This window comes from Artemia sp. Qi Xiang Cuo, chromosome 7 (assembly GCF_049724085.1).
Source record: "Artemia sp. Qi Xiang Cuo chromosome 7, ASM4972408v1, whole genome shotgun sequence".
In the NCBI taxonomy this organism is placed as follows: Eukaryota; Metazoa; Arthropoda; class Branchiopoda; order Anostraca; family Artemiidae; genus Artemia; species Artemia sp. Qi Xiang Cuo.
In genome coordinates, this window is record NC_142800.1 from 32,163,830 (window position 1) to 32,180,812 (window position 16,983).

At 35.2% G+C, this 16,983-nt stretch overlaps 1 protein-coding gene across 1 annotated transcript in view; it reads left to right on the forward strand.

Annotated features, from left to right (window-relative positions):
• Positions 1-16,983, forward strand: part of LOC148950172 (hemicentin-1-like) — a 235,199-nt gene that overhangs the window by 205,832 nt on the left and 12,384 nt on the right. Inside the window, exons 13-14 of the mRNA XM_089091489.1 lie at positions 3,630-3,713; positions 7,034-7,189. Of these exons, the coding sequence (XP_088947615.1) occupies positions 3,630-3,713; positions 7,034-7,189 (240 nt within the window). The remainder of the gene's footprint in view (positions 1-3,629; positions 3,714-7,033; positions 7,190-16,983) is intronic.

Consider the following 16,983-nt stretch of genomic DNA (forward strand, 5'->3'; position numbering starts at 1 on the left):
AACAACATATGGACCACGAAAAGAGTAATTGGTTGACTTTCTTTCTACTGAAGTAATGTCCCGACAGTATACGATGTCACCCACCTCAATAATAACCTCCTTTGATGTCTTATTATAATGATGAGCTTATTTGGCTCTCTGAATTTTAATTTCATTAGCACACACTTGATGTATTTCACTTATATTCTGCACTAACCGTGTTACATATGATTCATAGCCGTCAAAGTAATTTACAGTTGTTGGTTTTCCGATTGCCAAATCGGCCAAGGTTCTCCCATTAAACCCATGTGCTATTATAAAGCTAGAAAATTTCCTCACACTATTTAAAGATGCATTCATGCTTAACATAATAAGCGGTAATTTTTGATCCCATTCTACTTGATAAAGATTTGCACATGTGTGCGAAAGAATCTTGTTCAATATCTTTACTTTATGTTACACAGCGTCGTTGCTTTGTGTGTTATACGGACTTGAAAATCTCTTTTTGCAATTGATGTCTTTGAAAATTTTCTGATCTCTGTGTAATCGAAATTTGACCCACTGTCAGAGATTCCTGACTCGGGTAATCAATAACCATCTAAAATTCTGCCCCATAAGAATTTCCTTGTAAATTCGGTATTTCACAAAGGTACACTCTGCACAACAATTAATCCTCTGAAAATATCTATACCTAACAATACGTAGCGATTACCTGCACTTATTATTGGGAACGGGCCTGCAGCATCAATTCCCCAAGCCAAAAAAGGCATATTTGGTGTCAAATTTTCTCCGAGAGGAGGTTTAATTTTCTTACAATTTACGCTTCTACACAAATCACAATTAGCGACAAATTCCTTAATAATGGAGGCCATATTTTCAAAAATACAAGCCTGTCGGAGTTTCCATAACGTTCTTTCGTAGCTGGAATGGCTACCAAGCGATAAATGATCATGAAATAATTTTAATATGCCCGGAATCATCACTCTAGGTAAAACTATCTGAATAGATGGTTCTGCAGCTGCTTTTTGGTTTATCCTAGAATGACTTTTCGGAGCATACTCAATTCTATAGAGAACGTCATCTATTAAAACTAACTCTTGATTAATAGGAACGAACCACGAAGAGACTTTATCAAATATCATATTCTTTTTTCAATATCCATATCATCAAAATTAAAAATGCGGTAGACACTATGGTCACCGCGAATTGGCCAACCCTTCTGTTTCCCTGGTTAACACCAGAAATATGGGTCAGTATACGCTTGTGACTTAGCGCGATTATCATGTATGGAGCTCTTCTCTTGAGCACGGTGGTCCTTCGACACATCCGGCTCTTTCAATAAATCAATAATAAGTCTTATCTCAGAATCCCGTAATTGTCCGTGGTTTAATTCTCAGCTTGCAGACCTAAGTAATCCACATTAGGATTACTAATAAAAAAAAATGCCCGCTGCTAAAATTTCTAGTTCGTTAAGAACCAGATATAAGGTCTGACTGCTGTCTATTATCTCTCGACTTGGCCTCGATAAAATATTAAGTATCATCTTAATCTCAGGAATATGTTTCATGCATATATGAAGGATTATCCACAATAAGTAATGATATCGGGTACATCTTTCTAGAGAGACCCTGATCTTTACATAAATATTTAAATTTTTAGCATCCGCATAAATATTTCACAATCTTCTCTAAATAATACTGAATCTGAGAGCTCTTCAGAGTTTTATATAAGCCGTATGGCTTCCTAACGATAGAAGACTGCTTGGAAAATGGTTTAGAGAAAACTCTACTAAAAAGAAAAAAAACGACTCCCATCCTTCCGTCATCCTTTTCCTGTTAAGAACAGCCCCGGCTCCATTTTCAGAGGAGTCAACAAATAATTTAAAAATAGGAATATTTTCAGGACCTTCTGTTCTTCTATAGCAACCAATTTGGATACTTGAGGTCTAATTTTGTCATTCGACACGATATATCTTAATACTGGAATAGGTTCTTTAAAAATTGTGATTTAGAAGCTAATAACTAGTTGTTGTGAGTTTTTAAACGCCTGAAAAATATCTTGACATGAAAGAAACACTCATTAGGTTAGGTTATATTTAATAAATATATCCTAAAAAAAAATTGAACATGAAGGACCGGTAACCGCCTAAAAATCATTGATCCAGGAAGTTAGTAAAAGCCTCTGCCCCAAATTTACTTCCCTGTGGTATTATTATGTGGCGATGTCTGTGGCAATTTATAGTTTATTAAGGACGAGAGTAATTTTTGGTATTTTTCATAAATGGGAATTTGAAAAAAAACACTGCGCTTGTCAAATTTACTATAGAAAACTCCTTTCGACAAATTTTGTAAAATGTCAGAAGTTAAAGGAATTAGGAATGCTGTCTTTCATGTTATTATTAACTGTATGTAAATTAATTAGAAATCGAGTATTTTCTCTGTTAAGAGAACCCTTCTAAGAAAGGGTTTCTATTGCAAAATAAGGAAATTGTGTACAGGGAAAGGATTACAAAGATAAGTTCATTGGGTTCAACATACCCTGAAAAGGCATTGGCTTAAGCCGGATTCATAGCAACTTGATATTAATTCTAAAATTAGAAGGACATTTCTTACAGGTTCAATACTGCTTACTAGGGCTATAATGAAAGAAAGGTTGAGGTGGCTAGGGCACGTTGTGCGGATGAAGGATGACAAATTGACGAAAACGGTCCTTTTCGGCCAACCGTCTAGGGCTAAACAGAAAGCAGGTCGTCCTCGTCTGGGGTGTGAGGACATCATAAAGAACAATTTAAAGGAAATGGGAACTTCCTGGGAGGGTGTAAAAAGGGAGGCTTTGAATAGATTGGGATGGAGGAGGAGTATGCGTAGCTATGTTGTCCTCAGGCGGCTTGGTGCTGCAGTTAGTTGTTAGTAGTAGTAGTATGATAATATTTGTTATTTTAATAAGGTTCAAATTAACTTTAGCGTAAAAAGGCTAGTAGGTGAAGGAGATGACAGGAAGGACTGAAAGTCTTCCACTGAGAAAACAAATGATGTTTTAATCGTTTGGTTAAAGGCAGCTCAATTTAAATAATTTTGTTCAGGATTTTAACAATACTAAAAGATGGAACTGGGACTAAGTATATAAAAAGGCTTTTGACAAGCATTTCTCGGTTTTAACAAAATATTCTCAATTACAATGAAAAATTTAGTTGCTGTAATTATATTATGAAAAAAAAAAACGTTACAATGCAAGAGTAGTAATTTATTTGTATAAACATATAGAGTCATCTTAATTTATTCACTATGCCGATACTATTTTCTATACTTTGGCTTGACTCACTTTCCTTAATTCTCCGTTTGTCTTCGACCGTTAGTTCTCTATAGAATGGCCTTGCTGTGGACAAGGGTCGGAGCTTCGTTGGGGTTGATATTTTGGGAAGGAAGTCGGCCGCGGAGGAAGCCCAGCCACCTGGTTCATGGTGTTCATCTGGTGCGCTTCCAACCATTTTCAGTCGAGCCCTAGATTTAGCTACTAATTTTAATAGTCTGTGAGCATTCCAAAGAACTTATAACAGTATTTGCTTGTAAGAAATAATTGTAGTTTCTTTCCTTTGTTTAGATATTACCTACTAGCCTTACCTATTTATTTTCTTTTTCTATCTTTTTTAGCAATTTTTTCCGTCAATCGGCAAGGGAAGTCAAAACCTGTTACTCTTGAAAGCATAATTGAAAGGGCGGTTGGCAGTAGAAGAGGTAAGTAACGATGAAACACTTAGAATAACTACAGAAATTTCAAAGACTTTTTGACATTCCGCAGTGCTCCAGAAATTCACTTAACATCATTTTACACGGGAACAATTCAACAGAAGGCTTATGATTGCTACGTTTGTGTTAGTCAGAGGTTGGTGAACAACGTCAATAACTTTTTATATCAGTGGGGCTTATTGCCTAAAAGGGTGTTACTGGACCCATTGGTTTTGTCGTTTCGACACACAGCGCTCTACCCCAGCAACGACCGGCCCGGATCTTGTTGCTAAGAACCCTACTTTAGGTCACGCCAGTAAGCGGGTATTATGAAAGTTTTTTCCAACCCTTCTTGAAACATGGACAAATGAGTTGGCTTATGTGTTTAGAATGACTAAAGAAATCTAAATGACGTTTTGATATTCTGCAGCTCCACAGAAAATTCAAACGAATTTGCATGGTAATACAAATTCGGCAGATTGTATGATTGTCAGACTTGTGTTAACTAGAGGTTGTTAAAAAATGTAACCGATCTTTTGTGTAAATGGAATGTTATACCATTGAGCTTTTTTTATTAACGTTTTAGAGCATCTGTTTTGGAGTATTGTCTTTTTTTTCAGTATTATTAACAGCACCAAGACCCGTGAAAATTTTTTTATGTGTTTAAAGTGATACTAGCCTTTTAATAGGTTTTATAAGATTTTCATGCATCTGTTTAACTTTTTCTTGAAGAAATCGACATTTGGATGTAGTCAAATACCCATAGAGAGACTGTTCTAAATAGATGGACAGTGCTGTAAAAATATGATTTTTAGCTCTTAATGCTAGAAGTTCTCTCCTGCATTTAATCAAAGTGAGTAGTGTCATGTCTCTACGACAAATAGTGGCACACATACAAAAAAGTCCTCAGAAGGTGGCCAATAGATATTTCTATTCATTGAATGTGATTAGGACTGAACCACCTAAAACAAATCGGGCCAGGTACAAAATATGAATTTCCATCTGAATCTGTTCCTTGTGCGTAGTCCATGTCAATAGTTATACATTTTTATAGAAGGGTGAATGTGTTGCAACTTGTTGAGATCAAAGCTATATAAGAATTTTTTTTTTTTTCAATCTCCGTCATTGTAAGGACGAAGTCAATCTAGCCAGTTTCCTCTCAACTGTCTCATTCTTCCCTATCACTTTATTCGACCGAAAAATAGAATATAAAGTAAAGCTCTTGTGCCCATGCCCCCTCCAACACCTCGATCCCCCATAGTAAATAGACTTTTTCTGCCTTTTTTTACTCAAGCTAATTCACGGATTATTGAGGCTATTGTTCTTAATGGTAGATTGTTAATCGCTAAAATTCTTTAAAACTGCAGTATGATTGTCCTGAATAAAACATACATTTACTACATATTTAACACATGAAATTTGCTCACACAACCATAATTGATTTTTTAAGGTTTCTGACATTGTGATCACAATCTTGGACTTATTGAAACATTTCTGTCTTTAACGAAAACTCATTAAGGACGTATTAAAAAGTTCGTCTTGACAAACTATAATTAAAGAACAATATCTGCCAATGTTAATCGAAGCTATAAAGAACTAAATTTTAATATCAATGAATGTGAAACAAAATTGTCTCTTTATGGAGATTCCAAATATATAGGATTCATTGCATTTAAAATAACTAACAAAAAGATGCAATTCTGAGAATTAGGATTAAGTTTAGAAAAAGAGAAAAAGCTCCCCTCAAAACGAAATGATCTTGATTGAAGTTACACAATTTTATCTAGAGTATCGAACAACCCCATTTTGGAAGTTTTTAAATTGCAACCGGTTCTGAAATTTGGATCTTCCCCAAAATTATGATGGCGATTAAACGTTTAGTTGTTGCGTTGTTTGTTTTTGTTTTTCACCTTAGGTAATCATATCGAACCAGTGGTCTTAGTAAATACGTGAAAAAATGTAATTTGAAGAAAAATTATAAAACAACATTTTTTAAGTGTTAAAATGTATCTTGCCACAAAACCACCGGTTTTGTCCATTTTGCATCGCAAATAAAAGTAAATGCCAATCGGCTCAGAATTCTTGGAAAATCTATGTACATGCCCTCCCACTTTCAAAGGTCATACGCCACATGATGCTGCATTTATCCCTAAGCATATACGCATTTCATACAAAATGAAGAGATATGATAATAAAAAATCATATAAAAAATTATTATCAGTTATATAGCATTGCAATATTACACACCAGCTTTTGAGGGGAGGGTCACTTACTCTTTTAGTGGAGGCACTAGGTGTCTTAGTCATCAAAAAGGGCATTTTTAAAAGAAACTATACCAACTTATTGTGAGAGGTACTTCTGTCAATATACAGAGGGGACTTAACCTTTTGCATTCCCTCCTTTGGAAGAATGTACTTGAACTAACCATGCAATGTGAAAGCTAAGGCAAGAATATCTTCCTATTATCAAAAAAATGTTTTTAGGTTTGAAGTAAAGATTCTGTTTATTTGATATTATTAGGTGGCCGGGAGGATTTCCAACGGTATGTGTGCAGCACTTTAAAAGCGGCGGGGCTAAAAAACCGGTTTTGAAACTGTAATAGCTGCGTTTGTTTTCGAAGTTCTGTGTTTCATGGTTCATGTTCCAAGTTTTATATTCTAGCACAAAAGCGTAGTTTTTGTCGCTTTCGTGTTCTCTGTCCATGTTCCTGGTTGAACATATAAAAACGCATTTTAAGAAAAGTGGCAAAATATTCAAAACTGTGGAAACATGTGGAAAAATTCTGAGCTTTTTACTTAACTGTTTTCTTGTACACATATGTTTCACCTTGGCCTCTATTCAAAAACGCATATTCAGCAGGATCTATGTCCATTTTCTTCCCTTCCATATTATCCTTTCTTTTGTCATCTACAGATAACTTTTTTCTATCTGGATAGGGACCAATAGAACACGCAACACGCACAAAGAGCAAGTTCCAAGTTTGAGGAAACAGACAGTCGAACAGGCAACATGATGTTTCGTGTTTCGCAAAAAAACGAAGTTTTGTTAAAACATACTGTTACGTGTTTTGTCGAAAACGCAAAAATGGCAAAACACGATTAAACCACCGAACCAACCACGCTAAAAAAACGCCACTAATATAAGCAAAAAATATAATATTAGTTTCTTCGTAAATGGATCTTTGATTTCTAAAGATTAAATAAATGCAAAATCTTTTAGCATTGCTCGTCTTTTAAATATTTTAAATATTCGTTTAAACTGATTAATGAGTATTCTTTTGTATAGCATTCAGTGATGTATAATACCTTTTGAGATTGTATATGTTACAGGCCGATTGAATTCATATCTATACAAATCAGAAACCTTGATCATATTGATCGTTTGTGGAATTGTCGGATTCCTGCTACTCATCGTTTTTCTCCTACTCGTCAAAAAGACCTGTTTTAGTGAAAGCGAAAATGAATTACATATAAGCACAAATCCAGGTATTTATTATTTATACAAGTGAAACTTGTTTATTACTACATCGATCATTGCTTTTCCATAGAAAACTAAGTGTTAATTTATTACTTCCTTTTCTGCCCTGGTTTGAGGAGAGCTTCCTTCAGCTGTTTTTTTTTCTGAATATGCTCTCGGAATTTTAGTTCTTTTTAGCAGCATTTTGGTAGAAAACTTTGCTAGAACTTCGAAAAAAGTTGGAACTTAAAAAGATGAACAATCACGAAGGAACTCACAGGGCTGAGGGCTGCTTGGGTTAATTTTCCTTTTTTCTAACGACAAGACTTTGTTGTCAACTGTTTTTATTTGTGATTCGTTGTATATTTATCGTTGCATGTCTTCTAACTGTAGATCTTATTTTGCTTCATTTTCGTTCATTATTACCTCATATTATTTTCCATGCCTTTTGCATTAGTTGTTCGGATTCTTTCATAATTTTGCATAATTTTGCAAAACGTTACAGGCTAGATACCAAAAAAATTACTTTTTCAAGAATTATAATTTTTATTTAATTTTTTTGCTATGTAACTTAATAACAAACAAACATGTTCCATTGCATATACCTTCTGAAACATCTAAATTATGGATTAACAAAAAAAATGAGGTTTTCTTTAGTTTTGAGTCATAGAGTGGCGAACCATCAATTTCAATTGAATTAAAAATTTTGGCGTTAATTCAATTCTTCCTTCCTGTTTATCCTCCTGTTTATCCTGTTTATCCGCAGTGACGATAGGAATCGATCGTGATTTTAATTAGCAACAAATTGTGATGACATTCCTCATGAAAGCAAGAAAAACAGAGTTGATATTTCTGTAGATGGTGAATCAATATTACGAAGGCCGTCTTTTGAAAAGCAGTTTGTTTTTCAAGTGGCTGGCGAGATCCAGAAAGAAGAGGATCTCTCGGTCAAGGATCAAGGGCGCAATAAAAGCCATGCTGTTGGTTTTTTTTACTCGCGTAAAACATTACTCCATGAAGGGTTCCCCAGGGCCAGACAATTAGTTTTGTATTACTTGGAAGCACTGAAACAATAGTGTGAATGAATTTACAGAATGAGACATGGTTTGTTCCAAGATAATTCGTGCATAGACCACCATGACAAGGTCGAAATTGAGAGGGCACCATTTTTAGACTTCACATGCCATTAACAAATCAACGTCAGAGATGTTGTCAATAGTAAGAGAGGGACAAATCCACGAGTGCTTTGAATGCTTGAAAAGGTGATCAGAGAAGTGCATTACAACTCAAGGGGAGTACTTTGAACGGTACAATGTCCAATAAAATCTTTTCAGTATCCTGGCATTAAAAAATTTTTCCAATGAATATTTTTAAAGCATTAGTCCGCAAACGGAATTGTCATACCTGGTATTTATATAAAGATATATCCCCTTTCCCTTTCTTCTTTAGATTGTCCTGTCCCAAGACCGCAGTCAAGTGAGCTCAGATCAGGGCAGTAGGGTGGCTTTGAACTGTCAGTCCAACTTTAGATTAAATCAGTCGTCTGGAAAGTATTGCCGTTCTCAACACGACCGCTTATCGTCTGGCCAAACTTACAGCGTCGAAACCACGGACAACCTGCTTTCCTTTTAGCCCTAGATGGTTGGACGAAAAGGACAATCTTTGGTAATCTGTCATCCTTCGTTTCCTAGCCATCTGAACCTTTCTCTCATTATAGCCTTAGAAAGCGGAAGTAAACGCCAATTTTGTTTGAAAAACAGTCGGTCAGTCGGGTACCTAAAAAATCCGTAGGCAGTTTCTCTGGAAAACATCCAGCAAAGCTCCCTCCGCTTTTTTGGAGCACCCATGCTTCAGAAACATAGCTTCCACTGTCGTAACTGTAGCTTCCAATATTCTAAGATTGTAACGCAGAATTATCTTCCTATTCTTCCAAACTTTTTTCAACTGTGAAGAAAACACCCCGAGCCTTGGTTATTCTACTTCCAACATCTTTACTGCACCCACCGTCCTTACTAATAATACTACCAAGGTAATTGGAGGTGTCCACGTCATGAATATTTCCGTTACCCAGCGTCACCTTTTCATCTTCACTTATTTCTCGCCGTACCGACTTAGTCTTCTCAACATTAATTTTCAAGCCTGTTCTAGCACCCTGAACTCACATAATCTCCAAATGTTCGTTCATTTTGCTCGCACTTTTATCTAGGATACTTAAAATAACAGCATAATCTAAGTCCCAAAAAGTTTTTTTTTTCATTTGATTCCGTGTTCTCCCATTGCATTTCCTGTGCTCCTTAAGACAAAGTCCATCAAAACGACCCATATAAACTGGGAATGAAACTAACCATGCTTGACTCCTGATTTAATACGAAACCAGCTACTAGCTTTTTTTCCTACCTTAACCGCAGTAGTGCATTCTCGTCCATGGTACTGATCACTTTCATGTATTTTTCTGGCATACCATACAAGGATAAGACCTTCGCTAAGGCTCTTCTATCAGTTGAATCGAGCGCTTACTCATAATATATAAACTGAGGAGTAAAGTTGTTTTATGACTCAGGCACTTCTTGATTATTAACCCAAGAATGAAAATTTGGTCGACATATTCTCTACCCTTCCTAAAACCACACTGTTCTTCTCCTAAAACTTTGGCTAAAGAACTTTCCATTCTAAAAAATATGATCGCACTAAGTAATTTGCTACCTACAGAAATCAGGCTAATGCATAATCTATAATTAACACGCTCATTCTTATCACCTTTCTTATACAGGGGATTAAATAAGGTTTCTCTAAAATCGCTAGGTACTTTTCCTTTTTCAAAGTTAAAATTCCTAATCTTTAGAAACTTATTTCTAACCTCGTGGCTACCATGTTTAAGAAACTCATTTGCCAAACTATCAGTGACTGGGCCTTATTATTCTTTAATCCTTTTAGCATTGTCATTAATTCTTCCTCGCATATTAAATCTTCCTTCTTATCAAGGGTGTAACAAACTTTTTCCTTTTTCTCTAGTAGAAGCGATCCTATTGATCCGAACAGAACCAAGTGGTCCTGTCGGCATTTTCAATGATGACGGGGCACCAAATATGGGCATGGAATCCCTAGGGAGAATGATTGCGTAATCGGTCAATGAACTCTTTTTCCAAGGTCGAGTTATGTGATGTTTCTATGTGTAATAACTCCGGAACGAGGGTTGCACATGCGCATTGAATTCTAACGGGGACAATGTTATTGATCTAGGACTTGAGGGGGAAGTGAATTTCCGAGAACTTGATTGCGTAATCGATCGTGAATGTCATGGTGTCCAGAAATAGTATTTGTTGTTGTTGCTCGAGCCAAATGTTATGACTTTCCCGGAAACAGTTAGACCACCTGTGCTGTCGACCTCAATTCACCTATCGTGAATCAATAATTCCCCATAGAAACAACAAATTAATTCCCCTTTCTTGACAGATCAATCAACCAATGACATCATCTGTCAGACTTTAAAAATTTTCGCATAGAAACGATTCTCCAGGAATAGATCCAAGTCATTAATGTCCTTGCCTCGGAAACAACTCTTTTGGTCGAACTCCAAAGGATATTAATAGCCAAAGGCCATGGAAACAATTCTCCAAGAAACATCTTAGCGATGAATTGTTTTAGCGCGGGAATCAGGTTTCGTATTAATTTGAAATGCATTAGCGCGGAGATGCCAAAAACAAAAGGAACACGCTGAATTACGTTTAGGGATTATTTGGGCGAAACTGTTTTAGACAGGTTATGGAACTATTTCGGCGAAACAGTTAGAGACATTTTAAAAGATGATTTTTGAAGAGATTTTAGAAGAGAATTTAATGGTGAAACTATGTGGTCGTTATAATACACAAGTTTCATTTGAACAGTGTTGTGAGGTCCTCTAACCCAACCCCAAAGGGTTCCAATCCTCCTACCCCAACCCCGAAGGAAGCCCCCGGTCCTCAAAGGGCCCCAAGCTCCCAAAGGGCCACCGGAGCCCCCAAAGGCCCAACCAGACCCCCAAAGGCCATCCCCGGTCCTCAAAGACCCCCCAAGCTTCCAAAGGGCCACCGGAGCCCCCAAAGGCCCACCCAGACCCGCAAAGGCCATCACCGGGCCCCCCAAAGGCCCATCGAGCTCCCAAAGGACCAACGGGGTCCCCCCCCCCCAAACCATACAAACATCATTATACTCACTAGGAAAACATAACATATATTCTTTTACCCTCAAAACCTAACCCCCCTCCCGCCATTGTTTTACAATCCCAAATTCTCGCAAAAAGAAATAATTTTCTTTTCGAGAAATTATAGCCTTTCTCTGTTGTGATTTAAAGTGTCTACTGACTTCCGTCACTGTTGTTATTAGCTCGCTCTGGTTTTGACACAAGACTCCAATGTGAGGCCTATAATTAGCTGTCACCCTTTTTCCGGTTTTGTTTACAAACGCGGTCAAGTCAATGGAACTATTCTTCCGTCAAATTAAAACAGTTTTAAGCAAAAAGAGATTGCTGTATATTAACCTTGTATTTGTCAGAGAGCCGGTGAATGAGATTATTTTCAAATTAAGTTTAAAAATATATTTAGAAAATTATGTGAAAGGGGGGAGGGGGCAATACATTGCTTCTAACAGCTTCGTTGTAAGTAAATTATGTAAAGAGGGAGGCCAATGCCTTCAATTCTACCGCCATCAGTGTAAAATGAAAACAAACAGTGCAGGGCTAGAAAAGTCTCTAGGAGTTGCATGATGCTAATATTATATATATACTGAATAGTATTTTAAACTAAACGGGCAAAATATTGTCCTAAATGCCGAGGGGTTAACGATCTATTTTAAAGCCTTTAGAACTGAATATGTTACATTTTTACAAATGCTAAAATTAGAAACAACGATTTCTATCCTTTGGCTATAGACTACTGATTGTCTAATAAAAACGTTTGATTTCGAAGCCTAATATATTTCTCGCGAAATTTTTACTTTTTGCTTTACTGAAAAGAGATAAAATGCTTTTCTAAACAAAATTATATGGATGAGGGTACTAACTTTCTTTCTGTAAAAAAGGGGCAAATTATTTTGATACTAATTTTTTCTCTTCTTTTTAAGGCAAATTATGAAGAATGCGTGCCCCCTCCTTCCAAGAAAGCAAGAGATGACGAGGCAGCCACCATACAGTCCGGTCAAAAACCGAAAAGAGAATGGGCGGCTTCTTATAATATGGTGAACCCTGCCGGCTCAGCTATGCAAGATCGTGAAATAGCCGGCCCAGTCGCGCAGGAACATAGCGACGCCGCCCCGTCCACCCTCCAACACGCACTACCCGGCCCTTCGGGTGCCCAAGCCCAGAGGGATTATGCAAATGTAAGCATTTTTTCCTACCTTTTTATTTCATCCAATGTTTTTTTTCTTTTTCAATCCCAATATAAACTTATCTCTGTGAGATATTAACCCCTATTACATATCTAAATGTAGTTTTTTTGCAAAGAAACCACTCTTTTTTAATCTTTGCTATCGCTTCGATATTTCATAAGTGAATATTTTTAGGTAATTTCTAGTAATAATCACTGCCTTTGAAACTCAAAAAGCTATTTTTTCTAATCTTTGCTATTTTCTCTGCAGTCTCCCTATCTCATTGCCACTATATCATAAGCGACTATTTTTCATGGGTAATTTTTAGTCAATTAATGCTCACCATTTGTAACTCAAAATCCCCTATTTTTCACAATTGTTTGTAACAAAGTTTTATGAGAAGGAACTGCAATGGATTATTCACATTTATCTATTTGTCACATATGGATCCCGTAATTTGCGCAAGGATAGTTTTAAAATAGCCTTCAATCTTACAAATCCTTGCCAATATTTTAGTGATGGGGAAACATTGTTGACAATATACTGAGTTAACGGTTTACAGCATTTAATTGTACTGTTGTACATGTACATGTGTGTACACCATTTCTCTTCGAAATTTAGCGATTTTAGCTATAACAATTTTCCTAAATTTAGGGGAGGGGGCGTGAATCCATGATTTTTGTTGGGGAGGGGGTTAACACTTTTAATAGTGCCAAAATAGAAATGAAATTTAATTTAAACACTTTTTTTTTCAGATATAATAATGTTTGGTGTGATTGACACAGAATATATTGGTCTGAAATACTCCGCAACTGGCATTATATTCGAAGCAGCTTTCTTACTCCTAGACAATCAACGACGTGAAATTCATTGCTATAAATGGAACATCAGATACAATATGTATAAGTACGAGAAAAACAGATGGAGTCCAACACTAAATTTTATAAATCGAAATGGCTTTTACGCTAAAACCATACGACCACATAATGAAAATGGCTCTGAAATAAAACATGTACAAGAGGAAATTCAGAAAAGATGCAGTTTTTTTGGTGTGCAAGCTGTTTATGTTAAGGGTAACGTGCCAACTGATAAACTTTTACTAGAAAAATGTGATAAAGACATAGTATTATTCAATTTAGAAGACTTCAAATGTGAGAAATACCTGCATTCAGTCCATGACCCAGAAGATGAAGTTAGATATTTCGCTAAATGGATACCGGAAAAGATACCTGACATGGAAAAATACATCAGATATCCAAAGTCCTAAACTTGCTCCTCCTCATATCAAATGGATTAAGCTTCTTTTTTTTTTAAATATGTCATTATTTTTTTTCAAATGTTTTGAATATGTTTAAGCAATAAATATCTTAAGCTTCAACATTTTTTATTCTATAGAATAGTTCATTACTGCTAAAATTAGGCTTTTATATTCAATATGCCAGTGAACACACTTTCAACTTCAGCACGTTGGAAAAGCCTAAATAGTCTACCATTAAAAGGTAAGTCAATCATAAGACGTTAAATAATTTTCTGAACTTATCTTAAGCCTGTGACGTTTTTTTTCTTTATAATAGTCAGTAGCCACGAAAATTAGACCTTCAGATTCAACATGCCAGGGAACACTTTCAAGTTCAGCATGTTGGATAACCCTAAATAGTCATCCATAAAAAGGTAAGTTAACCCTAAAAGGTTAAAGAATTTTTCTGAAATTATCTTAAGCCTGAGACGTTTTTATTATTTATAAAATTACATAGCCAAGAAAATTAGACTTTAAGATTAAACAAGCCACGGAACACACTTTCAACTTCAACATGTTGGAGAACCCTAAATAGTCATCCATAAAAAGGTAAGTTAACCCTAAAAGGTTAAAGAATTTTTCTGAAATTATCATAAGCCTTAGACGTTTTTTATTCTTTAGAATAGTCCATCGCCATGTAAATTAGACTTTCAGATTCAACATGCCAGGGAACACACTTTCAAGTTCAGCATGATGGAGAACCCTAAATAGTAATCCATAAAAAGGTAAGTTAACCCTAAAAGGTTAAAGAATTTTTCTGAAATTATCTTAAGCCTGAGACGTTTTTATTATTTAGAATAGTCCATCGCCACGAAAATTAGACTTTCAAATTCAATATGCCAGGGAACACACTTTCTAGTTCAGCATTTTGGAGAACCCTAAAGAGTCATACATAAAAATGTAAGTTAACTCTAAAATGTTAAAGAATTTTTCTGAAATTGCACTTTCAGATCCAATATGTCAGGAAACACACATTCTGGTTCAGCATGTAGGAGAACCCTAAATGCTCACCCCTAAAAAGGTAAGTTAACCCTAAATGATTAAAGAATTTCTCTATTTATGCAGAGTTTCAACTAGCTATAGCTAAGTTTGTTAAAGACAAACTATTTTCTTGCTAAAACACAAAAAATAATAAAAAATTTAATCTTTTGATTTATTACATAATATTTTATTATTAATTGAATATATTTATGAATAGTTTATAATAGATATTTCTAAGTTTTATAAATACAATCTATTTTATTGCGAAAAAACAAACAAAATCACAAAAAATGTTCAATTTTCCTTTACTAACTACGCAATTACGCTATAAATGAAGATATTTATGCAGAGTTTCAACTATCTATGGCTAAGTTTGCTAAAGACAAGCTATTTTCTTGCGAAAACACACAAAATCAGAAAAAATGTTCAATGTTCCTTTAGTACCTACGCAATTAATCTAAAAATGAAGATATTTATAAAGAGTTTCAACTAGCTATGGCTAAGTTTGCTAAAGACAAGCTATTTTCTTGAGAAAACACACAAAATCAGAAAAAATGTTCAATCTTCCTTTAGTACCTACGCAATTAGACTATAAATTAAGATATATATGCAGAGTTTCAAATATCTATGGCTAAGTTTGATAAAGACAAGCTATTTTCTTGTGAAAACACACAAAATCAGAAAAAATGATCAATGTTCCTTTAGTACCTACACAATTAGACTAAAAATGAAGATATTTATGCATAGTTTCAACTAGCTATGGCTAAGTTTGCTAAAGACAAACTATTTTCTTGCGAAAACACACACAATCAGAAAAAATGTTCAATGTTCCTTTAGTACCTACGCAATTAGACTAAAAATGAAGATATTTATGCAGAGTTTCAAATAGCTATGGCTAAGTTTGCTAAAGACAAGCTATTTTCTTGCGAAAACACACAAAATCAGAAAAAATGTCCAATGTTCCTTTAGTACCTACGCAATTAGGCTAAAATTGAAGATATTTATGCAGAGTTTCAAGTATCTATGAGTAAGTTTGCTAAAGACAAGATATTTTAGTGCGAAAACACACAAAATCAGAAAAAATGGTCAATGTTCCTATAGTACCTACGCACTTAGGCTAAAAATGAAGATATTTATGCAGAGTTTCAACTAGCTATGGCTAAGTTTGCTAAAGACAAGCTATTTTCTTGCGAAAAAACAAACAAAATCATAAAAAATGTTCAATGTTCCTTTAGTACCTACGCAATTAGACTAAAAATGAAGATATGTATTCAGATTTTCAACTAGCTATGGCTAAGTTTGCTAAAGACATGCTATTTTCTTGCAAAACCACAAACAAAATCAGAGAAAATGGTCAGTGTTCCTTTAGTACCTACGCAATTAGACTAAAATTGAAGATATTTATGCAGAGTTTCAATTAGCTATGTCTAAGTTTGATAAAGACAATCTATTTTCTTGTGAAAACACACAAAATCAGAAAAAATGGTCAATGTTCCTTTAGTACCTACACACTTAGACTAAAAATGAAGATATTTATGCAGAGTTTCAACTAGCTATGGCTAATTTTGCTAAAGACAAGCTATTTTCTTTAGAAAACACAAACAAAATCAGAGAAAATGGTCAATGCTCCTTTAGTACCTACGCAATTAGACTAAAAGTGAAGATTTTTATGCAGAGTTTCAACTAGCTATGGCTAAGTTTGCTAAAGACAAGCTATTTTCTTGTGAAAACACACAAAAATCAGAAAAAATGGTCAATGTTCCTTTAGTACCTACGCATTTAGACTAAAAATGAAGATGGAAAACACACTGAAAAGCCATACTAAGCGCTATATTTGTGAGGTTAGGTTAGGGTAGGTCTAGGAATAACAGGTTTTTTTAGGTTAGGTTACCCTAGCTCTTGAAATCCCCCAGCCCCTTCCCCCAAACTCAAATTTCCCAGAGGATTTTAAAATCTCCCCTTCCCCCCCAAACTCAAAAATTTCTAGGAACTAATTTTCAACGTATTTAAATATTTTCGTTGGAAAACCTGCTTGCCGAAAATATAAAAAAAAACGGAACTTTAGTAGCTAGTACGTATTTTCATCGTATTTTAAATATTTTCGTTGGAAAACAAACTGAAAAGCCATATTAAGAGCTATATTTGTGAGGTTAGGTTAGATTAGGTCTAGGAATAACAGGTTAGGCTAGGTTAGGTTACCCTCGC